The 26,512-nt window shown below is 44.7% G+C and overlaps 1 protein-coding gene across 6 annotated transcripts; it reads left to right on the plus strand.

Annotated features, from left to right (window-relative positions):
* Positions 1-7,760: 7,760 nt before the first annotated feature.
* Positions 7,761-25,718, plus strand: KCTD6 (potassium channel tetramerization domain containing 6). 6 transcript variants are annotated; one of them, XM_020968924.2, is made up of 3 exons: positions 7,761-7,840; positions 22,223-22,310; positions 24,326-25,718. In XM_020968924.2, the coding sequence occupies exons 2-3, from the start codon at positions 22,284-22,286 to the stop codon at positions 25,010-25,012; spliced, it is 714 nt and encodes a 237-aa protein (XP_020824583.1). In that variant the 5' UTR covers positions 7,761-7,840; positions 22,223-22,283; the 3' UTR covers positions 25,013-25,718. The 6 variants fall into 6 exon arrangements, with proteins under 6 accessions (XP_020824583.1, XP_078008240.1, XP_078008241.1 ...); XM_078152114.1 differs by having other exon boundaries at positions 7,778-7,840; positions 21,302-22,310; XM_078152115.1 differs by lacking the exon at positions 7,761-7,840 and adding an exon at positions 20,006-22,111.
* Positions 25,719-26,512: the final 794 nt, after the last annotated feature.

Here is a 26,512-nt window from a genome sequence, read left to right on the forward strand (position 1 = left end):
ATGGAAATAATAACAGCATTTACCTCCACGGGATTGTTGTGGGAGTGAAATGAGAAAATACATGCATAGAAAATAATTGGTAAATCTGATAAAGCACCACATAAATGGTAGGTACTACTACTACTACTACTACTACTACTACTACTACTATACTTCCCATTTCCAGAGTGCCTTAAAGTAAGATTTCTTAGTCTTTTTATGTCCTGGAGCCCTTTGGCATTCTGGCTGAAGTCCACGGACTTTCTTTAAGAATAATGTTTTAAAACGCATAAAACAAAACACATAGTATTACAAAGGAAATAAATTATATTTAAACACAATTATCAAAATATTAAAAAACAAGGTCATGGACCCCAGGTTAAGAGCTCTCACCTTAAAATTTAAGAAGCCCTTTCCTCCCCACACAGCTAGGATGAGGTAGGTACTTTGTCAAATTACATTAAAAGATTAAGAAGACTGAAACATTGGTGTATCTGTGGTCAATGTCAACTCTCAGCACCAACACAGCCAATAAATTCCCAGTTTATGTCTCTGGCCCTGACCTTCCGTTCAAACTCCAGGACTCATCTTTTCCCGTGTCTCCAAGTTACTTCCACGAGGATGCCCCGTTGGGACTGCTAACTCAGTTCACTCCCAAAGGACCCCATCATCTATCCCTCTCTCAATATGATACCAACATTCACTGAGAGGAACTTTGCCGTTTCTTGTGCTACAGACCTAGAAGAAGGACCCACAAATCAAGATCAGGAAATATCGCCCTCTGCACCTGATGTGATGGTGGACCACAGAGTTTCACATCTGGAAGGGACCTTTGCTGCTCTCTGGTCCAATCCTGACCAGAAAAAGGCTTCCTTCACAGCACATCTGACAAGGGTCACCAAGTCTTTAATTGAAGACTTCCCACAAGTAGGAACTTCCCTACTTCCGAAGCACCTCACTCTAACTTTGTAGAGCTCACATTCTAAAGAAGGTTTTCCTGACGTCAAGCCCAACTTGGAATCTTTGAGACCTCAACCATTAACTATTCGTTCTGCCTTCTAGGACCACACAAGACAAGTCTAATCCATCTTGCGTCACTTGCCGCTGATGGCAGCTCTCCCGTTCCCTGCCCCCTTCTCTGAATCTTCTTTTTTCTGGTTAAGCATCCCCGATTCCATCAGCTGAGGACCCGATTCCATCAGCTGGTCCTCGTGTGCCTTCACGCTCTTGGTTGGCCTCATCTGTACTGATCAATGTCCTTCCTAAAATGTAGTGCCTAGAACTGAGAGTGATACTCCAAATGCAGTTAGACCAGGGCAGAGCACATCAAGACCATCACCCCTTTAGTCCTCGATGTTATCCTCCTCTTAACGCAGCCCAAGATCGAATTCCCTCTTTTGGCGGCCATATGTTACATTGCTGATTGCTTTTGAGCTTGCTAGGTGACGCGGTATATATGGCTTTGAGCCTAGAGTCAGGGAGAATTGAGTAAAAATCTAGCCTCAGACAGTGAGATCCTGGGCAAGTCACTTAACCTCTGTCTGCCTCAGTTTCCCCAACTATAAAATGGGGATAAAAATACCAACTACTTCCAAGGGTTATTGTGAGGATCACATGAGATCATATTGATAACGCGTTTAGCACAGTGCCTAGCACATAGTAGGTGCTTTAATAAATGCTTGTTTCTTCCTCACCCTTGCCTCTCTCTATGTTGATACTGCCCTTAGACCATGCCAATAAAACCCCCAGATCTTTGTCAGACAACCTGCTATCTCATCACTTCTCTCCCATCTTGTATTTCTTGTACGGCCATTCCTCAAACCCAGCTGTTTAAAACTTCACAGTTATCTCTGTTAATTTTCACCTTATTCAATGCAGTCCAACATCCTGGGCTGTCAGAACCTTTGGGGATTCTGCCTGTCATCCAGTAGGTTAGCTAGCCACCCAGGTGCTCAGGTTGAAATGCATTTACACAGGGAATCATTCCATGAGAAATCTTCCATGGGTAACCTTCCTACTGTGCAGGTAAGAAAACTCAAGCATACTTTTTATAGACAACAAAGAGAGCTGTTTCTGGCCCAATGTGGTGCCCATTATATATAATTATGGGAAGAATCATTTTGATGATGATAATAAGCCCTTGGATTTATAGGCTGCCTTTTTCTTTCTCCAGAAGCCCCAAGCAGTCATGTAAAACCAGCTTCATTCCCCTAGTACCAGAGACGTTAATCTAATTGGCAATCTTAATTCTGGAAGCTCATTAAAGGATGACCTTCAGAAAAACAGGTAATTAGAGACTTCGTATAAAAGAAAGTAAGAACCAATGTAAAAACAAAACAAAACAAAACAAAACAAACCCAGTCTTTAATCTGACAGATTGACTGGGCAGTGGTCAGATATATAGGGTTAAGGTTCATGAGGAGATAAGGTCCATTAGTCTAAGAAAACACTCCCTAAAGTTGTGGTCTGAGCAGCATGGAGGCGCAAGCTAGAGACCCTGGAGGTGAGTTTGCTTGGCTTTACAAGTGCCAGGTTGTGGTTGGGATTGGTTAAACCCTGGCCTAATTAGTAGGAGCCAGAGGTGAGGGAGAGAAACTTGCCCAGGCCTTGAGTTTGTCTGCAATCATCACTTCGGGGCAAACTGTTAGTACTGTTGAGGCTCTCTTCCTGGGCTCGGAATTCCTGGGATTAATCATATCTCCCTCCCCGCCACCTCCACTCCCAAGAACTCTAAATATTTTCAATAACTAGTTTCTCATTTCTCCCCACAATAACCCTGCTGAAGGACTGAAAAGATCTGTCTACTGTGAGTATAAAGGGTTCCTTCTTGTTTTCTAGCCCGTGAAATGTGGATAGGCAAGATACAGCCAGGTTGATCCCTTCATTAAGAGTCCAGGGGGCACAGCAGATAGAACCGTGAACACAGAAATGAAAGTTAAGAAGACCAGATTCAAATCCTGACTCAGACGTTCACTAGCTTTGTGACAATGGCCAAGTCACTTAACCTCCTTGTGAATCTCACTTGTAAAGGATGACGGTAATATCCGCCTCCCAGGAATGTGGAGAGGACCAAATGAAATGCTGCAGGTCAAGTGCTTTGCAAGCCTTGTATAGATTGTGTGTATTCCCTGGCCTACTCATTCAGAGTGAGGTTTGCTCCATTGCCCTATCAGGGCTCTAGGGATAACCGTAAAGATTTTAGAGGTATCTCTTCCCAATGTTATTGGCTTGAGCCCCCACTGGTGTCCCAGTTCCATTTTGTCACTTGACAGCTGTGAATTTTTACAAAGGGATATTTAGATCAAAAGTCAAACAAGAAACAAAGTAGAAACACTTCCTTCAACACCTCAGGCCAGAATCTCCCCCTATATCCCTTTGCTCTCTGGGAAGAGGGGGCTCACTCTTAGCACAGTTTCTATATAACATTACTGCCAGATAAATCTGCATTTCAGCTGCTTTGGGGATAGGTCCTGAAGGGCACCCCCAAGTTGACTCCTTGGTCTTCTCAGTATGGGATGCTGAACCCAGATTCTGGGAAGCTCCGATGATCATTCTCTAGTCTAGACCATAAGATGATCACAAGGTTATAGGCTCCAATCCCTTCACCTTAGAAGGAACAGAACAAATGCATAAGCTAAGGACTGAAGCCTGTTCCTCAGGAGCACATGGCCTTGACTAGAAGAAGGTCCAAGGTCTCTCCCCAGTTTATAGCAGAACCTGTCTCTCACCAGACACCATGACCCAAGGAGTCCAACCAAAGGGGTTGGGGTGAAGAGGTTGGGCCAAAGCTGACTCAGGCCTTTTTGAAGATGCCCCTAGTTCCAGCTATGAAGCCAATCAAAAAAGATTTCTCCTAACCACATGGTTAGCAGACCAGAACCAGTCACAGAGTGACTAAGCATGTTTAAGTCTCTCCAGGGCCCTTTTACTATACATCTCCCTACTGCCCCAGAGGAGAATCTCTAGCCTCCTGAAAGGGGAGGGTCCCTTTGAGAATCTTGGATCTATGTCATTGCTTCCAAGAATAAGGAAGTCAGAGTTCCACTGTCCTCTGCCCTGGTCAGAGCCCCTTTGGAATAGTGGGTTCAGTTCTGGGAGCCATAGTTGAGGAAAGATGTTGATAATGTTGACACCAGAGGGTTGTGATGGGCCTTGAGTCCTTGTCACATGAGAATTGGTTGAAAAAAACTGGGGCTGTTTAGTCTGGAGAAGAGAGGAAGTCGAGCAGATGTGATTGCTGCCTTCAGGTACTTGAAGTGATGTCCTCCAGACCTCGGAGTCTCAGGGTCAGGAAGGACCTAAGGGGCCAAGCAGTCTTGTTGTACCCGAATGAGAGTGACCTCCACTACGTGACTTACCGGTGATCTCCCAGCCTTTGCTTGAAGACCTGCAGGAAGGGAGGACTTGCTCTTTTCCTGGAAAGCCATTCTTCTCCTTCTTGAATTAGTAGGAAGTTTCTTTCTTCTGATCTCAAGTCCAAATTGTTTCTCTGACTCTTCTCCTCATCACTCCTCACTAAGGCCAAAAGAAACAAGCACAATCTCTGAAGAAATGTTGGCAAGGTTCACCCAGAGGGTGACAGAAAGGCCCATGATGGCAGTGAGCAGGTGGCCGTGTGGTATAACCAGGAAAGAAAGACTTAAGGACACCATCAGTGAAACTGGAGACATTTGCAAAGGTTGGGCCAGTCACTCATGAGGGAAAGCTCATAGCCAGCATGCTTCATTGAGCTCCATGCAGTGAATATCATACCTGTGCATTTATGCATATGCACGCATGTATGTGTGTATATACATGGGTATGTAAATGCAGAAATGCCTATTTGTACATGCCTATATTTATGCATGTATATATACACTTGCAGGCATGCATACACATGTCTTTATTTGCATACATGGACACATACATGTACATATATTTGTGTGCATATACACACACCTATGTCTATTTGTGTGCATGCATACACACTATAATGTGTAAAAAATTCAAGAGACATAGTTTCTGGGTAATTAATCATTTTATTAATTATTGTCAGTGGATAATTAATAAAAGGGGTCAGTGGCGCTCTCATGTCAAAGACCTATCACGGCGGCTTCTTGCCCCTTCTATGCCCTTGGAAGAGTGAGTGTGCCTGACAGGCGGCAATCAACTCTGACTGGTTAACAATTAATGAATATTACCATGAGAGGTGGACCTATTCTAATGAGGGGCTGGGGGATGTGACTGATCACTCAGACCTGTCTGACTAGAACACAATGGTCTGGATTTCACCCAGATTCGATTTTCTTTGTAAAGTTTTCCAGTTGGGTGGGGCGACACCTCCATCTAAAAAGGATGGTCTAGGGTGGTGTAAATTTTTGGGCAAGGTCAGAGATGTCCTTGAAAGACTGGACTTTGAAAGAGGAAAAAGGAAAAAGCCCTGGATCTCCCCATAACTGATTATTTACTCAACACACAGATTTGTGTGCATACATGCACATGTATGTATTTTTATATGTATGTATATACATACACATAGTTTGTACACATTAAGTTACATGTTGTTTCCCCTATTAAGAGTTGGAGCTTCTAGAGGACAGGGACTGTCTTTTGTCCTTTCTGTGCATCCCAGTCTGGCACGTAGTAAGTGCTTTACACGTGCTTGTAGACTTGCCTCCCCTTGCCGTCATGGTGGGAGCCTCCTCATCTGGGAGTTCTCTGTCAATGACATCACACCTTCATTCATCATCTCTCACCATGACCAGCTAAGCCTTGTGCCCAGGGCTGGGGGACAAAAAGCAGAGAGCATCCCTGTGTTTAGCTGCTCTGCCAGAGGGGAGGGAGGTACCCACAGGAGGAGCAGTGGGGGGGGAGAGGGGGGAACTTTGGAAGTCACAGGGATGATGATGGGAGTGGAGGGGGAGCGGACTGATGGTTCCTTTTAAGGAGTGAGGCCAAATGGATAGATTTTCAGAGCTGAGAAGTGGGTGGAGGCAGGGCAGCAGGGGCTTGGCAGGGTGGGCTGGATGGAGTCGGTGCCTGCATACACTTGCTTCCATCCAATTAACCATTTCTCCTCATTTCTTCACTCCAAGAAGTAGACTTTGATGATGGGCATTCCAGAGCTGAGAGGGTTAAGTTTGGGGGGATGGGATTGTTAAACTGAAATGAAGGATAGAGAATATTTTAACCATTTCTGACTTACGGCACAGCTTCCCTCCCATATTCTGGGTATTTATTAGAGAAGATCTAGCAGTCTGTGTGTGAGGAGGTGGGAGCATTTGTTACTGTGGGTATCTTCTGAGAAAAAAAAGCTTCCGAGCTGGCCTTTCCCAGAATCCCATCCACGTTTGTTCAGCACCAGGAGCTCCCCGAAGCACTTTACCTTCTCACATGCTCGTCACCACTACCCTGGGAGGTAGGTGCTCTTATTATCTCCATTGTACAGATGGAGAAACTGAGCCGCGGCGAGGTAAGTGAGCTGCCCAGGGTCACCAAGTGAGCTGATGTTAGGCAGGATTTGATCTCGGCTCTTAAAGAAGTCCAACCTTCTACACAGGCTACTTATTAACGCAGCCGAAAGGCCATTGTAAGGTGCCGCTGCAGAGAGCAACGAAGACTGGGACTCCTTCGTGGGGCAGGGGCTTCCTGGGTCCCGGTTTATGTCCCGGGTTGATCTGGGGCTCCTCAATGGCAGTTTGCTCAGCTGTCACACCAGGGCTTGGGCTAGACCTTCAAGGTCTAACCCAAGTCAATCCAACACGCAGGAGCTGAGGCCCCCCAACGCTCAGGTTCTATGAGGGGCTGGAGCTCACCCTCTGGAAGCGGTCAGTGGGTGGAGGTAGAGAGGCCCCAATAGACAGTATAGTGTCCTAGATTACAGGCTGCCTATTCCCAGGCACTCACAGGAGGGCTGCAGTGACTCGGCCAAGGTCATACTGGGAGATGTCAGAGAGAGCCAGAGGGCAGGCTGGGACTCGGGGTCAGTCATTTCTCACGCCCCTCTGAGCCCTGCACATAGCAGGTGCTTAGTGGGTGTTTGCTGCTGAATGGCTCCGTTGCAGCCCGTTGGCCTGAGCTGTGGTCCTGACCACTGGGCAGCAAGGCCCAGGCCAGTGTCCGGCTCGGGAAGAAAAAGGGTCAGAAGCACTGGGCTGGGGAGCCTCTGGTCCCTCCTTCCTCCGGCACGACGCGTGAGGGGTGCGTGCGCGGGGCAGTCGAGGGGCAGGAGGTGACGGGGGGGGGGGTGGGGGGGGGAGGCTGCAGCGTGGGGAGGAGGAGGCGCATGCACGCGCGCGCGCACACATGGCTGCTCCCGTTCACAGGCATAGGCACACAAGCGTGCACACACATGCACGTGTGCACACACAAGTACGCGTACACACACACACGTACACACACGGAGCACACACACGGAGCACACACACGGAGCACACACACCGCTGGCTCCAGGCTCCGCCCCCGCCGCTCCCTCTCGGGCCCAGCGGCTCTGGGTTCCCAGGTCTGGGTTCGGGCGGGGGCGGGGCGGGAGGAGGAGCGGAGGGGGGCGGGGCGGGCTGCAGCGCCGCCAGGGCCCGCGGGGGGAGCCCGAGCGCAGGTGGCCGCCGCTCCTCCCCGCCCTCTTCCCCCCCACCCGGCCGCTCGCTCTCGCCCCCGCCCGGCTTGGCCGCAGCAGCCGCGGGGGCGCGCGCCCGTGCCCGCGCCCGCGCCCCCCGCGCCCGCCCGTGCCCGCGCTCGCTCGGCGGCGGCTCGCTCGGCTGGAGGCGGCGGCGGCGGCGGCGGCGGGAGCAGCGGGAGCGGCGGGAGCGGCGGCGCTGAGTCCCCGGCCCGGCCCGGCCCGGCCCGGCCCGCCTCCCGCCCCGGCCCGGCCCCGACTGCGGCGGTGAGTGAGGCGGGGGCTGGGGACCCCCCAGGGAGGGGGAGAAGCAGGGATGGGGGGCTGACCTGGGGAGGGGAGGAAAAGGTGTGTGTGTGTGTGTGTGTGTGTGTGTGTGTGTGTGTGTGTGTGTGTGTGGGCTCCGAGGACCCCCTCGTCCTTCCCCCCGGAAAGTTGGAAGGGGTCTGGCTGAAGGGAGGGGCTCCTCAGCGAGGGGGGGCCGTGGGGATGCGCCCCCTCCCAGGAGGCATGGAGGGACTTGCGGGGAGACCGCGAAGGAGGGGGGCTGGTAGAGGGGCGGGGGATGAGACCCCTCTGGGGGAGATCCCCAAATGAGGGGAGGCTTGTAGAGGGGTGGGGGTGGGAAGAGACCCCTATGGGGGAGAGCTCCCCGAAGGTGAGGGGCTTGTAGAGGGGCGGGGGTATAGGAGACCCCTATGGGGGGAGCTCCCCAAAGGTGAGGGGCTTGTAGAGGGGTGGGGGTATAGGAGACCTCTATGGGGGGGAGCTTCCCGAAGGAGGGGCTGCGAGAGCGCCTCAGACCCGGGCTGGGGTCGAGGTCGGGGTCGGGGGTGAGGCTCGGGAGGCACTTGTGTCCCCCCATTTCGGCCTGGGCAGCAGCATCCGGCACTCTTGGCTATGACTTGGGCCGGACCGTGCCCTGGTGCTGTTCGCTCTCGGGGCTCTGCCCCCCCCCCTTAGTGAAGGCCCAGGCCCCTCCCCATCGTCCCCCATCGAGGGGATCTTGGGTTGGCAGGTTCTGGGGAAAAGAGGGCACAGAGCGCCGCCCCTCTGTCTTAAACTCCAGCCCAGGCACGGGAGTCCAGGTCCAGTGGGAGGGAGTTCGCTTGTGGGGTCTTTGACAGTGACATGACAGCATTTGGCTTCTGAGTTATTCCTGGGGCTGTTCTTAATCGCTCACTGTGAGCCGGGGTTCATAACATGGGGAAGATATTGATCTTTTCCTAAGGAAATGTTATATCCTGAAAAGATTTACAAGATGTACAGATGTAGTCTTTTTATCCAGGATTTTTGTCTGTGTTATTTAAAAATTCTGGATACCAGATTATGAAAAATTGAGACAGTAAACTGGGGAGTCTGTGAAGCATGAACAAATATTGAGGAGTAGAGAAAAAAAATGAAAGCTTCAGATAACCATGTTGTCCTCTCTGACTAGAATCCTGAGGTAGTGGTGTTAATGTTAAAAGATGGGCTGTGGGGCACAAAGAATTCTGACTTCTGCCCTTAGCTCGGCTAGGCGTTCAGGCAAACAGCAGACAGGTCTCTTACCCTGCTTAAAGAAAGCGTTCCCAGCTTGGTGGACCCCACCTTGGTTTGGCCTTGGTCCCATCGCCTTTAAGGAGTCAGGGTCATTTCCAGGCCATTACAAGGCAGTAATGATGGTTGGTGTCAGTGGTGGCTGACATTTATGTAGGGTGTTCTGGTTTTCAAGATCATTCGTGATCTTCTTTGAGTAGAACTTTGTATGTTAAGAGCGGAGTATCCCACATGGGTGGTCCGAGTGCAGCACTGGTGCCCACACCATGCAGAGTCCCAGGGGAAGGCCTTCAGCTTGGTGGTAGATCCTGGATGGAGGATCTGTGGGTGAACGTGGCCCCAGAGTCTCACAGGATGAAAAGAACTCCTTCTGGGTTGCAGTCTCTCCTGTTGGAGGGAGTGGGACGGTAAGCTCTGCTGTGAGAGGAAATGCCCACATAGGTGAGATCATTGATCAGAGTTTTGAAGTAATAAACAATAGTTTAAAAGATTGCACTTTAGCTAAGGTTTTTCTTTTCTTTTTTTTCTTAAGGTTTAGGTGACATGATAGGCAAACCAGAGCTGGATTTAATTGCTGGGGATGAAAATGTTCTCTCCCCCCCCCCCCCACCTAGCTCAGTCAAGCATTTTCAGTAGTGACTAATGCAGCAAATGGATTTGGACCGTCTATTGCAAATGAGGCTTGATGGTATCATGATACTCTCAGTCAGTCAATCAACATTTATTAAGTGCCTTATGGCTTCCCTTATCTACCTTCCATTTTTCAGAGATTTAATTTTCTATCACAAATGCCCAAGATTAAAAAAACAATTACAGTGAGCAGTAGCTTACGAAGAAGTAAAGGTTGGATGGTTTTAAAATGGATGAATGTGCAGCTAAAGGAAAGCAGCCTTTTATTTAGGGGTGGGGAGAAGTCCTGTTCCCTTTAAGAAAGTTGGTCCCAGGCTAGCTAATAATCCATACAGGCATGCTTCATATATTATGCAGTAGGACCATACATCAAGTTGGACACCTACTGCACGAGGTACTGCTTCTGTGAAGTTTTGTGTTTTAATTGTATGAGGAGAACTTGGAATTTAAAGGACTTATCTGGATTTTCCACACAGGGTTTACTTAGCACGGGTCTTCTTTTGTAGAGCCACTTTTGCCATAGCGATCCTCCTGAACCATACTTAGGGCTAGTGGGGGACTCCAGTTCTGATCAAGCTGCGATCTGGAGCTCCCTCTGGACGCTTTGTGGTTTCAAGACTTTGCCATCGTCTCCCGCCTATTGCAGCCCCTTAGGAGAGTCGAGATGGGGAAAGCGAGGGCAATTCTGCAGCAGCTCATCCCTGTCTTGTTACCTAGAGAGCTCTGCGGCCTTCATCGTATTACAGAAATTTCATGTAGTGAAGTTATGTACTGTGCGGGAAGATGACAAAGATAGTGTGGTACTTAAAAATAAAAACAAACTTCTCACTCACCCCCCCCCCCGGACTTTACAAACCATTTAATGATCATTTTCATATACTCTCAGAGCTGAAAAGGAAGGAAATAGTCCTGTTTGCAAAATGCATTCCCCCAATATCCATGTGCAGCAGGGAAGAAAGGTTGTATTCCCATTTTATCATCAGATATGCCTCAGTGCTGGATAGATGGAATTAATTTCTGCTCGTCCAGGTAGTTAGTGGTGCTAGAACTTGATTCTCCTTCCTCTCATAAAGGCCTGTTCTGTTAGACTGCATCGTGGTGATTAACAGCTAAAGGAAAAAGGTGATTTTAAGAAGCATACCATCTCTGCAGTGTTGGCTAACAACTCTAAGGAGGTGAGCCCCTGTGTCTTGGAACCAGCAGAGATTGCAAGGGCTCCATACTAGTGTCCAAAAGTCCTCATGTGTGACTCTTTGTGCCTCAGTAAAAATGGTGACGATGGACCAGGAGTACCTGCCTGCCTTTCGGGGCTGTGGCCAAGATCAGGAGATGATGTTTGTAAACTTGAAGCACGGTATAAATATCTGAGGCAGCACAGCTGTAGAGTAGATGGTTAGCAGGTCTCACAGCCAGGAAGACCTGGGGTCAAGAGCAGTCTCTGACACATGTGGGAGTCCCATCCCCTAGCCTCATGTCCCAATAGCTCTCTGACGCTAAGGTGCAGAGGAGGTGCTGAACTGCATCAGGGGAGGGAGTTTCCACACCTGGGAGTTCCCATACCTGGGAGTTCCTTATACCAGTGAAATCACAAGCCAGTCCCTATTGCTATAAATATAAAAAACATTTAGCCCCCAAAATGTAGTGGCTGCCTGTGCTAGCTTGTACGTTAACCTGAAGGACTCTTTAGATTTCTCTGAACTAGTTGCTATAAAAAGTATTCTACTTTTAAACTCCCACATGGTTCAGTAACAGAGAAACTGAGTACAAAGGTAATTTTGAAGGTATGTGCAGATGTTGGAAATTTATTTTTGCCTTGTGTTTCTAAATGCCAGAAGCAGGGACTTGAGTAGAATGGCATTTTAAGTGTCTGTTTGGAAACTCCATGAAGCCAATAGTTATTGGTCTTTGGTATTATTTATTCAAGTTCTGAGGTGTCTATAGACATTTATAGATTGTTATAAAGTAACAGGGCTTTTGCCCCAGGGAATTTTTTGGTCTGAGGTCGCAGCAGAGACAGTAAACCAGGAAAAAAAAAAGTTAAATCAGCTCTTTGGAATTGTAGAACCTGGAATAAGGTTTCTTCAGCAGTACGGAGATTCGCTTGCAGGCTGGTTCCTGAGTTATTTAAATGCTATCAGTGTGTTGACTTGTGCAGTTGTGAGCGCACCAAACACACTAAGGATTTTTTTTTAACAGTTTGCTTATAAAGCTTCCATAAATTCTTAACTGAGTTGTCTCTGAATTAATTGCCTAGTAAAGTTACGTTGTCAGAATTAATGCCTTAGTCTTAATTAAGCTTTGAAGCCCAGAAGTGGATGTTTTTTCAGTATTTCTTCAGGATGGGTTAATTGGTTCTTTCTGCAGAAATCAGATTGAACTCTCAGTATGACTTCAGGACAAAGATCTTTTCAGGTGAACTGATTCAATAGGGTGGGAGCAGTCATTTTGTCTGTGTGTGTTAGCAGAAGGCCACTTCTGGCTTTTGGAGCATTCATAATTTTTTTTTTTGGAGAGCTTTCTTTATTAGGAAAGATTGCTTTAATGGAAACTTTATTTGCTTTTTTATCATGAAGCTTTATTCCCCATTATAAGCAATTTCTTTGAACAATTAGATTTTTTTTTGTCATTATCTTAGTAAAACAGGCCCATGTAATTTTCATTGCAGGAGAATACCCCCTATTCTGTGGTCATTTTATTCTGCATTAGGCCCTCTCCTAGACACCAAGTAGAGAAGAGAAGATGAAACTAAAATCAATGATTTGCTCATTTTTAACAGCTCTGGTCGGTTGTTAAAAGCTCCATTTTCTGTCTCTCCTGTTTTAAAGACCATTGTCAATGGTTTGGTAGAAGGAGAAGATCAGACTATGGATGAAATCATATTCTTTTGGATTAACTGTTAATGTTCATTCGTTTCACTCGTGTCTGAATCTCTGTGACCTCATTTGGGGTTTTCTTGGCAAAAATATTGGAGTGGTTTGACATTTCCTTCTCCAGCTCATTTAACAGATGGGGAAACTGAGGCAAGCAGAGTTAATGACTTGCCCAGGGTCACCCAGCTAAGTAAGTGTCTGAGGCCAGATTTGAACTGAGGAAGATGAGGCTTCCTGACACCAAGCCTAGGCAATCTACAATCTGTGGCACCTAGCTGTACACTTCATTTATCCAAGCTTTTCACTTAGCTGTCCCCCCATTCATGTAGTTCTTTCTCTCATCTAGCCTTCCCTGGCTTCATTTTCGAGTCCCAGCTAAAATTTCACTTTCTCCAGGAATCTTTTCCCAATTTTCCCTTAATCTAGTTAATTAATTCTTAATTCCTTGATTGTCTTCCATTTATCTTGTTATGTTGTTTGTATATAATTGTCTGCATGTTGTCTTCCCCATTAGAAGGTGAGCTTCCTGAGAGCCAGGACTGTCTTTTTGACTCTCTTTGTATCCCTAATACTTAGCCCAGTGTCTGGCTTACACAAGTAGAGATGATAATGCTTGTTGACTTGACAGATTTTCCTGTCTTCCCAGAATTAATCAGTTAACTATATAAAGATAATTCAGAGACTGATTATCCAGTTGATCCATAACCCATAACCCATAGCCCATGATCAGAACGGTGGTCTCTTACAACCTTAGTTTTAATTTTGAAGGCCTATCAGTAAATAATATTCTCTATGGCATTTTATTTGTCCCTACAAAGGGTATCCTTTGGTAACGTGAGTCTTTGGCTTGTGCTTCTACCCTGATAACATGACAGTTTGGCTGTAGTCTAAAAGGGCTTCCTATGCAAGTACTTGGACTAACGAAGTACTGAATACTAGATAGGTTTTCTTTAACCTGATAAATAATGCAAAGGACTCATATCTGAGCTCATTAAACTGTCTAGGGAGCCCCCCTTCCCTTTCCTCTGGGCCTTGGCCTTCTCTGGGGATGTGTATTGACTTCTAAGACCATAGTTCTGCCCTCCCTGGCATTCAGGGTAATTAGAGAGTCCAGCAACTGTCTCTCCTGGTAGGTCCCACCTTCCCTCTGGGCTGGTAGAACTAATAAAAACTCATAGTAAATACTTTGCATCTCCATTTGGAAAGGGCTCTTTCTGTCTTCTTGCATCTCTTGTCTCTGTGTGTCTCTTTTTTTTTCTCTGTCTCCAGTCTCTCAGGGGAGCCTGGACTTCTCTGGACCTTCTGGTGACTTTCTCTTCAAGGGTATCTTCCTGGAGGTTCTGGTGTTATTTCCCTTAGGAGGCCCTTTCTCCTTCTACTCCTTTGTGTTTCTATCTGGTGCCTGGCAGAACTGCCTGTCTTTTTTTTCCCCAAAGAAGCTATGTAGATTAATTTGATTTGGGTGGCTGGGGGAGAGAGTGACTAAAATCGAGTTTTTGGATTATCTGTGTTATAACTCTACTATTGTTTTCCATCATCGTGAATAATGTAGTGTAGTCTGTAATTCTTTTGTGAGTTCAAGAGCCATTTAAATAATTGCTTGATGGAGAAACTGATATCCTTAAGGATATCCTGAAATTGTTAATGGGGAAATGACTGTTAAAGAGGCCAGTTTCCTATTAAGTATCTGCAGTTCAGCTCCCCTAACAATTTTTAGTTGTAAGGCTATGTATGTCATGGTGTATAGAGAGCCGCATCAGATTCTGGGAGACTTGGGTTCAAGTTCTGTGTCTGCCAGGTACTGACCATGGACAAGTCACTCACCTCTCAGTGCTCCAGGCAACTCTAAGATTATATGTCTCAGAGAAAGTGCCCACCTTGGAGTTCCTTACACCACTAAAATCACAGGTCCAGGTCCTAGTTTCTTTATATAAAAAGAAATATGTAAGTAAAAATAAATATATTACATTTATAGTTTATATCAAAAAAATTACTGTCTTTTGTTTTTATATCAGTTATTCCCCACCCCTTGTAACAAAGAAAAACACTTAAGCTAAACATTTGCTACAAAAAACTTTGTCTGACATCGTATGTAACATTCTGCCCATTAGTTTCCTACCTTTTAAACTTTTTTTTATTAAACTTAATTTTTTTCAGCTAACAAATTTTCCACCTCTCTTTACTACTCCCTCCACCTCAAAAAGGAAAAAAAAGAACAAAACTCTTGAAACAAAAATGCGAGGTCACACAGAAGTTCTTGTACTGACCATGTTTAATAACACTCATCGCATTACTCATCTTGAGTCCATTACTCTCTGTCAGGTGGGTAGTTTTCTTCATCATTGATCCTTTGGAGTCATGGTTGGTGAATGCAATGAACAGAGTTCTTAAGTCTTTTCAAGTTTGTCTTTAGAATGATATTGTTATTGTAAAACTTGTTCTCCTGTAAAACTTCAGTCTGCATCAGTTCACATAAGCTTTCTCAGTTTTCTCTGAAACCGTCTCCAACCGTGCTCCATTGTATTTATGTACCATAGTTTGTTCAGCAGTTCCCCACTTTGACGGGAGCCCCTTTAGTTTGCAGTTCTTTGCCACCACAAAAAGAGTTGCTATCAGTATTTTTATAAGACAGACCCTTTTATTCTAGCTTTGATTTTTCTGGAGCGTAGGCCTGATAGAGTTATAAGCTGTCAAAGAAGACCATTCCAGGTTGCTTTTCAGAGTGGCCAGACCAATGTACAGTTTCACCTACAGTGCAGCAGTGCTCCTGATTTCTTACAGCACCGCTAACATTTGTCGTTTCCCTTTTTTGTCTTTTTCAGAGATACTAGATGTATGTATTTTTAACATTTGGCAGTTTCCTTTCATATCATAGTTCTTGTGCAGAAGCCTTTCAGTTTATGTGATGGAAATTATCTGTTTATTGCTTGTGATTACTTCTATTCCTTGCCTGAGTTAAGTTCAACGAGAGTTGTAAAAGGCACTCACTGCCTCTGGGTTTCTTTCATTTTGTTGTTAAATGATGTGACCTTTTATGTTTAGGATGAGTATCCTTTTGGACCTTAGTGTGTTGTTTTGTCTAAGATGCTGGCCTAAACTTATTTATTTATTTACTGCCAAATTGCTTTCTCATTTTCCCAGCAGCTCTTGTTGAATAAGAGTCTTTGTCATGAATTTATGATTATGTTTATGTTCTTAGGGTTAAATTTAGTTTTTAGGGTTATTGCATGCTGGGCTGCAGAGTTCGATTGTTTTGATTCCAACTTTTCTATTTCTAAATCATTACCAAATAGTTTTTGGTAATTACTGCTTTATCATACAATTTGAGATCATTCTTTTTTTCATTATTTTCCTTGAAATTCTAGGCCTTGTTTCTCTAAATGGATTTTAAGCTATTACTTTGTCTAGCTTTTTAATGTAATACCTTGGCAGTTTGATATAGCGTGAATTAATTTAGGTAGTATAGTCATTTTACTATTTTAATATAGCCCAGTCACAATGAATATCACCTCATTTATTTAAGTTATTCTTTCTCCTTTTAGAGAAGTATTTTGCAGTTTTATTTATATAATCTTGAGTGTATTTTGGTATATCGACTCCCAGATAGATATTTTGAATGAGCTTTTTTCCTATTTTATCCTGGTTTTTGTTATTGCTAATAGAAATGCTGATGTATTTTGGGGCCTAATTTGTATATTGCCACTTTATCAGAACTATTGCTTGTCTTCATTTGCTGATGATGTGAAGTTTTCTGAATAAGTTATCATGTCTGTAAATAGGGTTAAGTTGGTAAGTCAAGGTGGTGGTTGTTGGTTTTTTTTTTTTTTAAAGAGGGACCTGGGAACAAGTCATTGGATTAAGAAAGAGTGAAGACAGAATATATGATTGGGATTAGCTGGCAGAGGATACTGGAGAGGGGGTAGGCTCAAGAGTTCAAGCAGTTGACTTTGGCAGTAATGATCATCCCTTATTTAGAGACTGGAGTATAAGAGGAAAGAATGGGGGATGATGAAGAGAGTTTTGAGGTATGGAGTAGTGGAAAAGAGGGAGCTCATGGTAGGTGGCTCTATTTTTTAATATAGTAATTCAGTTTGGGTACTAGCCTGTGGTACTATACTAAACTACAGGGGACTTGAGGAGGAAGAGAAGGGAGCATGATGGAGGCAGTCAGGAAGGAGTTCAAGAGTTACTGTACCACAGTGAGAGCCCTTGTCCACTTACCTAAAATCTGTTTTGTAGGGGATCTGTTCAGCACAGTTGTTTTAATTTAATCCTGCAGTGTTCTGCAGGAGTTGAGTAGGAGCAGAGAAGGTGGCTTCTATGGGTAAATCCAGGATTGGAGTTTGTCAAGATAAAACAAGGGATACAGAGGTTGAACTGGTCAAGCATAGGGTCAGAATTGTGGAGGGAGGAAAGGAAGGACAGAGGACAGGTAATAGCTTGGGAGAACTGGGAAAGGTGGAGGGACTAGAGGTCATCCATCGTGTAGGTGAAGAAGAGGTATGGGAGGGATGCGACAAGAAGAGGTGGGTGGGGAGGAGGTTTTGCTCCCAGAGTAGTTTTAGAGGTTAGGATTGCCCTTGTGGGTGACTGAGATGGAATGAAACAATAGACCATGTGTGTTAAGAAGTTTGGTGACCTGAGAGTGTTTGAGGGGACATTAACATGTATATTGAAGACCTAAGTAGAAGGGCTGGGGTAGAGGTACAGAGGAAGACTGTAAGCCAGGTCCTGAGCTCCTTGTGAAAGCAAGGAGATAGAGCTGAAGGTTGGTAGATGACTGCCACCAGGACCTGGACCAAATGACATGGATGGTGAAATGTACCTTAAGGGAAGAACGTGCCACTTCTTCCTCCTCTTCTCCCAGTCCGTGAGGTGTCAGAAGAAAAGAAAGCCTCATTTCATGAGCCCCAGATGATGGAAATAGAGACAGATGAAGAGATCTGGGAGGAAGAAGAGTTTGTAAACAATAAAGTTGGGATTCCAAAGGACTCAATGTCATGAAAGAGCAGAGTAGAGGATATAGACCTGGAGGGGGCAGCAATGTGATTAGGGGGAGTGGTGGCTGGGGGTAGGGTTTTCACATGAGCAGCTAACTGAATCGTAGGGGTACAGATAGCAGGAAGTAGGAGGTTGCCAGCTCTACAATAGGAGAAAAATGAATTGGACCTGCCTCCCTCTTGAAACAAAAGGAGAAGCAAAACCCTTGTAATAAATATGCATTGTCAAGCAAAACAGATTGCCACATTGACCCTGTCCAAAACTGTGTGTCTTGTTCTGCATCTGGAATCGATCCCCTTGCTGTCAGAGAAGGTGGACAGACATCATGCTCCGTCGTTGGTCCCTTGGAATCGTGGTTGGGGATTGCACTGATCAAAGTTAAGCCTGTGAATGTTACTTGTCTTTGTGATATTTCTGTTCTCTCAGTTCTCTGGGGACCGCTTGCCAGTGTCCTGTCTGTGTGTGTGAGGTTGTGGTCAAACTTCTTCAGTCGTCACTGCAGGTATCAGGGAGTGGGCAGATGTGTGTAGGTGGAAGGTCAGTAAATATTTGGAGTGCGTGTCCCCTAGGTCACACCGAACTCATTGCACCCTCGTCCCAAGGTACTGGAGGATGAAGCACGGCCAGAACACCCTCCTCCCCAGCCTTGAATGGAGGAAGCTCACCGCTCCTGGGCTCTGAGCAGTGTGCCCAGTGGCTAGGGCCTCCGACTTGGAGTTGAGAGCAGCCGACTTTAACTTTTGCTCTAGATGCTTACAGGCCATATGGTCCAGGGTATATCACTTAACATTCGTTTACCACCAGCTGCTCTGCTGGGTTTCAGCTCCATCAATCACCTCCATCTTGTGCTTCCCGGGATAAACTCAGCACCATGATGAACATCCTCACGGACGCAGCTTCAGCTTTGCCAGCCAGTAGCCTCCGAAGCATCAGCTCCTGATTGTCGAGGCAGAGTGAAGAGCCCAAAACTGCTCCTGTAGTTTGCCTTCAGAGAGGGTGCAGAATGCCAGCCGTCTCATGCCCTTGTGGCCGGTACCCTCGGGCACTCCTCCCCCCTTCAGCTTCCTTTTTCCTGTTGTCTCCCCCTGTTAGAGAGGAGGTTTCTTGAGGGCAGGGGATTTTCTTTGTAGTTGTGGCATTTAGCATAGTGCCTGGAATGCAGCTGGTGTTTAGTAAATGTTTATTGTATTTTATGCCTAACCTCTTTGGGCCTGAGGTTTTCTGTGTTTTTTTTTTCATCGATAAAATAGGGAACAGTAATACAACTTCCCAGAATTAGGAGGCTCGAATGAGGCAATGTCTGTAAAGGGCAAAACCTAAACTGCTCAAAGATTGGATGTTAACTGCTTTACTACTAGTAGTCCTTATGGTGGCCTGAGGCTTAGGGTGTCTGAGAGGTGTGTGAATACCCTTTGGCCTAGGGCCCTTACAGCTGTTAGCTTCAGAGGTTTAGGGCCTTTGTACTGAGACACTGGTAGATGAGTGGAGTAAGTCTAGTCCCCAGGGATTATACTGAACTCACTCTAGGGGCCAGCTGTATGTGGAGGAAACCTTTCCAGGCTTTTAATCCCTTCAATCTTCCCTTCATCCTTATTACTTTGGAGCCCTGATACTTGGGATCTCACATTTCATTTGCATGTAATTTGCATATTCAGAAATAAAATAGTCAAGGAGATCTGGATTCCAAATGCTGAAGGAGATTTTGTTCTCTACAAAGACCAGAAATTAGAGTTGAAGCAGGTTGTGCTATTTTCGTGTTTCTAATACTTGCCAGAAAAGAAAATTGTTTTCATCTAGGCCTCTTGAATAAATATAAAGGTCTGAATTTCCAGGTAGGTGATGAATATAGTTCCTAGGAAAGTAGATGCCTTTAACGAGTTACAATAATATTTTACTTAGAAGCAGTTGAGCACAGCGCTAACATTAACCTTGCCATGTTGGGCTTTGTATATCTCTTTGGCAGAAGTTTGGGGGGATTTAGAAGTGCTTTTTGTTAACTCATTGCTCACATCAGTTATGAACCGAGGAGTTTCATAGCAGCCCTATATCTGAATGTTGGTGTTCGCCGTGATGTGGATGGAAGATAGTGTCTGGTTTTATTTTATGACCACCCAAGAGTTTATCTTGTTTTGATTTAGCAATGAAAATGGTTCCTAAGAGCACAGATCTTCCACATCAGATAAAACACTGATGGTCTCTGCTCCTTCTTTCTTTTTACCTCCTGTATCACTTTGTGGATTTATTTGATAATCTTGGGCTTTGGGCTGTGGTTCTTCACATCACTTGGGAAAAAGAATCGTGGTTATCAGTTGCTGCTGGTCACCCACTGCTGATCCACCGCCAAGAAAGGCTGGGGGGTGGGGTGGGGGAGAGTGGGTGGTGTAGTGGTGGGAAGAAGTTTATAGTTTGAGTGACTCTACTGCCAGGATTTTCTGAGTCCTGACTTCAAACATTGTGCTTGCTTGTCCCCATAAGGAAATTGATCCAAGAAATACTTTGTCAAGTGATGTAGCCTGATTTTTTTCTTTGGATACTATGGTTACCATGTCTGCATGTGGACCCCTAAGCTTGTATTTCTTGAGTACCATTCTTCTAGAGCAGTCGTCAGGAGGCCATGTGCAGAGAAGAATCCAAAAAGTGGGGGCGTGTTTGAGCCCAGAGCACAGTCAGAAGGCTAGGCTCTAGGGTAAGAGTGACTTCCCTTGGCCTTGGGCCTTCTGTCATTCTCTCCTTTTTAACAGAAAACATCAGAGTAGTGATGGTTGCCCGTCTCACAAAAGTTATGGTAGGAATAAGATAAAATTAACTACCCAGGACCCCACAGATATGAGGGGTCAACATGGACTGTTCCAGCCTTGGCTAGTTGGGGCCATTAAGGTCTACTTTGGGTGGGAGGAGAGTGCACAAAGGTACTGGTTGCCTAGTGGTAATTTTTGGGTGACTTTGATTCATTTTAATAATCTGTCTCGGGGTAGGGACTAAAATGATTATTGTTGTTTTTCTAAGAAAAATTGGCTGTGTATTTCTTGGGCCCATTTGCTTCAGCTTACTGTTGGTAGAAACACTGTGGACAGAAACCATGGGGCTGTGATGTTTAGTCTTCTGTTGGAAGGGCATGAAGATTTTTTCCCAGTGAAGTCCTTAACATCATCCTTTGGGGTGGGGGTGGGGCCAGGTGGTGATACTAAACCCTCAGTGAAGCTTGGAAGTCCAGAGATCAGTCCTCAGAGGAAGGGCAAGCTGACAGGAGCCCTGGAGCTGGCCATTGGTTCCAGTTTTCCCATTTCGAAGAGTCTGTGCTGACCCTCTCTAGCTCCAGCTGCTGAGGGCAGAGCACAGCCACAAAGAATGACTCCCCTTCTGACTGGTCCACAGTTCAGTTGCTTGTTTGCTTTGAAGAAATTGCAAGGTGGGGAAGTTGATGTTTTAGGCTCTGATTTCAGTCCCTGCTGGGCTATGCAAATGTTCTCTACATGCCTGAGTGACCTTTTGAAAAAGAGCCTTTGTGATCTCCTGTAGCCAAGGCCTGTTTTGGGAATTGTGGGCCAGATCCCCTCTAAAGCGGGAAAAGTGGGTCTGGCGAAGGTGCTCTCCCATTAGGGAGGGCAGCAAATGTTTTGCCTGTCGGAAGGTAAATAAGTCCAACTTTCTTCTTGCATTTGCAGGAGTGTGACACTTTGCTTGGCAGTTTTCTTTGTAGGTTGATTGTGGAATGAAGTGTGACTGAGGAGAAAACTGAGGCAGTCCTCTGGAGCTGGGACAACATTTACTTAGATGCTTCAGGATAGCGGATACAAGGAAGTGACCTCAATGTAAGCCCAGATGTGCAGTGTGGTGTCGGCTCTGTGGCACAGGACGAGCTCAGAGTTGGGGGATTGGTTCTGAGATTCTGTTTGTCTCTATTATGTGATTGTCAGTTGGTTTAAAAATTTTCTCTGCAGCATTAAAGTTCATAGAAAAATATTTTATTTTAGAAACTTCATTTGCTTTAATTTTTTAGTGAATAGGTTTTAAAAGTAGAATCACTTGAAAAGTTGATAAGGGAAAGATTCATAATTTTCAGTTTTTGTTGTTTTTACTGTTTATGTTGCTGGGGAGGGAGGATTTTATTTTTCCCTTTTCATAAATGACCTTCCTGATACAGGGTCATGATAGATTTGAATCAGGATGAAATCACACAATAATTTCTTTGTAAAAATTCTGAAAACTGCATTTCACAGAAGGTAGACAGCTGTTTATTGATTAGCGCACAGCATCGGAACTCCCGGTTTTACTTGTTACGGTTTTCCTTCTTTCCTAACTGAAATAATTCTTTTTCTTTGTGAACACGTCAGCTGTGTAGATAAATCACTTATTATTTAGCCAAAGTGGAATGCATAGGACAGTCTAAGAATTAATTCTTTGTTGTCCCCAGAGACCGTGGTCCTTGAGGTAAGAAGAGAGGGTGCTGGAAAGTCCTTGAAGATCCGATATAGTGCAGACCTTTGTTTGGTGGCAGGTTGGGAGACAAATACAAGCCGTGGGCTGTGATGTTGAGTCTTGTGTTAGAAGGGCATGATGATTGTTTTTCTGTAAGTCCTTAGTATTCTCTTTTCTCCTCTGGGGGTAGGTGATATTACTGCTGAACCCTCAGTGAAACTCGGAAGTGCAGAGACCGAGCATCAGAGCAGATGGATAATGGAGACTGGGCCTATATGGTGAGTGCAGTGTCGTAACTCTATGTGTGCGTGCTGCAAAATAGCTGAGGAACTGATTTTTCTTACATGCCCACGCAGGCCCTTTAACATGAATTTTAAAAGAATAAGTAAGTTATAAGTTCATGCATGTCATCTGTGAATTAGAATAACCTGGACCATGACATTGATTACATTCTGTAATTTTTGAGGTGTTGTAATACGTATATTTATGTATTCACATCCAATACAAGGATCTCTTTTAAATACTAAAGTTTAATACTAGCCATTGAAATCAGATTATGAAATTTAAAGCTTTGCTCTTGAATTTTTGCTTTCTTCATCGAGCTCTAACTGCACTGAAGTGAAGCTCGTGGAAAGCAATTATCCATTTATTTTGTAGTTCTGGAAATTAGTGAGGTTTATTTATGTAATTCAGTGGATAAGTGCCAGCTCCATGAATGTTAGCCTTTTCCCCAAAAGAATCACAGAAAATGTGAGCTCATTTTTGCCTTTCTCTGCCTTTGGTTAGGAAGTGCTTTTCTTATGAGATCTTGATCTCTTATTGGTATGGGAGAGTAAGACCAATGGGTCAGGACGGTTTGGAGATGCTTCTTCTCAAAACTAAAGGCAAGATGATGACATTAGCATTACAAAGATAAGCCAGCTGTCAGGATATGGAGACTTAAAAACGGCATTGTCTGCCTTGCACGTGTCATGGTTTTGTGAGCAGGACATAGGGATGAGACAATAGCATTTAGCTCACTTACTAATACAAATCATTTGTTCCATAGAAAACGTAACAAGGTAAATTTTGCCCATATTGTGATCTTAACACAACAATTTTAAACTTTTTTTTTCTCTTTGTGAGGAGAAGTAAACAGAGGAAGTGTCAAGAAGAACTTTTTTGGTCAGCATCTCACTTTCTTTTTGTTCAGTAAAATGATTCCCTTGATTTCGGGTAGTTTTTTTTTCAGTTCCTCTGCCACAGAGGTTAACTTGGCAGTCAGCTAGAGTTTCTCACACTTCTCCGTCACTGAGTAAAGACTGAAGTAGAGGCTGGGTCATGCCACGTACCTGGAGACAGAGAAGTACGGTGGCCCATTGAGCAGTCTTTTAAGGCAGACACTGAAATACCTTAGTCTTCAGCCCTGCTATTGTGTGTGCTCATAGAGGCAGGTCTGGTGTATTCTAAATAGTTGTTTTAAATGCAGTTTTTGTTTTTAGATTGTCTGGCTCTGACGAGGCTGAAGCTTGGATTTTTAGCAACTCTAGTTTAGATCGTTTTTTATTTAAAGTGAGAATATAATTGTAGCAAATATCTGTCTTCTTGGTCTGCAGTATTTATCTTTCTAATTTTGGCGTCCCTGAGGCACCTGGTGGTGCAGCGGACGGAGCAACGGGACTGGAGTTAGGAAGACCTGAGTTCGGATTTGGTCTCAGATGCTTACCAGCTGTATGACCTTGGGCAAATCACTTCACTTCTGTTTGCCTCAGTTTCCTCAACTGTAAAGTGAGGATAATAATAGCACCCGCCTCTCAGGGTCGTTGTGAGGATCCAATGAGATAATGTTTGTAAACCACTGGTGCCTAGTAAGTGTTGTATAGATAGCTATGTTATTATTTAGTTTTTTATAGCTTTTCATAACAATAGGCATTTATAAGATTGAATTTCAAATATACCACATTTTAAACTACATTAATCTTTTTTGGTAGCATACTCTATTTGGAAAACTATTCCCTTTGGTTATGACAAAAATTGTATATATTTGGAAAGCAATATAGTACGTAATTCCTTATTTTCAGAGTCAGGCTTTGGAAAACAATACCTTCCAATTTGGGTGGTTTCTTTTTTGTTCTATTGAAGAAGGTCCTTAAATTTAGCAGCAATATTATACCTGTGGCATGTGATCCCTTAATACCATTATTTGTCATTGACATTAATGGAGTAAACCTAATTTCCTGTGTGTTGCTGGTGTTGGACAATACAACCCGGATTCCTCTCCCCGCCTGAATCATGCTGTCTGTTGTGTTTGCAGATGACTGATCCAGTCACATTAAATGTCGGGGGCCACTTGTACACGACCTCCCTCACCACTCTGACGAGGTATCCTGACTCTATGCTGGGAGCCATGTTTGGGGGAGACTTCCCCACAGCCAGAGACTCTCAGGGCAACTACTTCATTGATCGGGATGGACCCCTTTTCCGATACGTTCTCAACTTCTTAAGGACTTCAGAGTTGACTTTGCCTCTGGACTTTAAGGAGTTTGATCTGCTTCGGAAAGAAGCTGACTTCTACCAGATCGAGCCCTTGATTCAATGTCTCAACGATCCGAAGCCTTTGTATCCCATGGATACTTTTGAAGAGGTCGTTGAGCTGTCCAGCACTCGGAAGCTCTCCAAGTATTCCAACCCGGTGGCGGTGATCATCACGCAGCTGACCATCACCACCAAGGTCCACCCTCTGCTGGAGGGCATCTCCAACTACTTCACTAAGTGGAATAAGCACATGATGGACACCAGAGACTGCCAAGTGTCCTTCACTTTTGGTCCCTGCGATTACCACCAAGAAGTCTCTCTGCGCGTCCATCTCATGGAGTACATTACGAAGCAAGGCTTTACGATCCGCAACACACGGGTGCATCATATGAGCGAGCGGGCCAACGAAAACACAGTGGAGCACAACTGGACTTTCTGTCGCTTGGCCCGCAAGACAGATGACTGACCCACGACCAGGGGAAACTGGTGGACTCTGGCTCACAGATGAAAGGTTAAAAAAAAAAAATCACCCCTGTGGGCTTAAAAAAATCTGTATTTATTTAAAGGATGTGAGGACTGGAAAAGAAATTTGTGCTTATCAAAACTTCTGTCCTCTCCCTTCCTCCCCTGTTGTCCCATTCACACCGAGTATGCATGTGCCTGTTCAAATTCTCAAGATACCTTTTTTATAAAAAGAATTCTAAAAATCATTATGGTCTATAATCCACCTGTTAACAGAACTTTTTCTATTACAGTGCTAAAATTATTACTGTTTAAATGGTTCCTAATGCAACTACAAGGCTAAAAACACTGGAAATGGAAGAATTTGCAGGGTGCTTCTGATGCCTTTGAGAAAATCAAAACTGATGAGGGCCCTAGTTTCCAGGCCAATAAACGGTGTTGGGATATGAAAGGAGGCCCTGATCCAATCGGTTTAAAGTACTTGTTAAGTCCTGCTTTTTCTAGCCAGGACAACATTTCTTTCTATGCATATAAATCAAGCAACCAAATATCTGTAACCATGGAAATGTTGGACTAGAAATATCTGTATTGGATTTTGAGCACCAAACGTCCCCACGGTAGAAGTCTTACTTTTTATGCCTGGTGCAATATTATTCCCAAGTGTACTGCCTGCCCCAAAGAAGCTAATAAAAAAAAGTGAAATACGGAAATTAGGATTGGATTCATTGATTATTGTTGGTAACATGCTGCCTGTGTGAGAGCATTTTTTTTCTTAAAATAATTTCAGTATCATATTTTGGAGAGGTTATTGATGGCAGCGTAATGATCACAGCGTTAAAATAGTAACATTCAGAAGACGTGGACTCTTTCTGGATGTCTACAATGAACATGTTGGAAAAGTTTCATTTCATACTGTCTTTTTAACCCAACCTTGTGCTCTAGCAGAGTCCGCACTGAATATGTTCCTAATGTCCAGGTTTGAGCTCACTAGTCTGATTTTGCTGCCTGTGTGCTAGGCAGAGAATCTGCTAAAAACCGTACCTGGCTCAGCTCAACCAAAGCCTCTGTGGTGCTTGAGATTTTTTTTTTTCACATTTATTTTATTTTTAATTTATGGAATAAAATGAGCATTTCCATGTGGTGCTTGAGATTTTTTAAAAAAATGAATTCTTCTGATATGAATGCAGATAGCCTCGCCACAGTGAAAAAAGTACAACCGTTCTCTTCTGTTGTCATATTTTATTTTATATGACTTTTATTTGGTTCAGTTTCCTGCAGCAAAAAGGATTAGCTATGATAGCTACAATTTGCTGATCTCTAGACTATCAGGCTGCTGACATTTCTTGCTCGGGAAGATAGCTTCAAAGCTGCACACCCCAGGTCACAGGACTAAGGCTCTCCAAGTCTGCCTGACAGGCTGTCTCATTTTACTGATGTGACGAACTTCCATTCCAGGGCCAGCAAACAGAGCAGGAAAAGACCCTAGGAGCAAAGCCTGTAACCT

This window comes from Phascolarctos cinereus, unplaced genomic scaffold, assembly GCF_003287225.1.
Source record: "Phascolarctos cinereus isolate Bilbo 61053 unplaced genomic scaffold, phaCin_HiC Scaffold_4;HRSCAF=312, whole genome shotgun sequence".
In the NCBI taxonomy this organism is placed as follows: Eukaryota; Metazoa; Chordata; class Mammalia; order Diprotodontia; family Phascolarctidae; genus Phascolarctos; species Phascolarctos cinereus.

What these genes read in the sequence shown, in the direction of transcription:
- KCTD6 (XM_020968924.2), top strand. Translation starts at nt 22,284, where the DNA reads ATGGATAATGGAGACTGGGCCTATATG. An exon ending in ATGGAGACTGGGCCTATATG is followed by an intron (nt 22,311 to 24,325) that starts GTGAGTGCAGTG and finishes TTGTGTTTGCAG; the next exon opens with ATGACTGATCCAGTCACATT.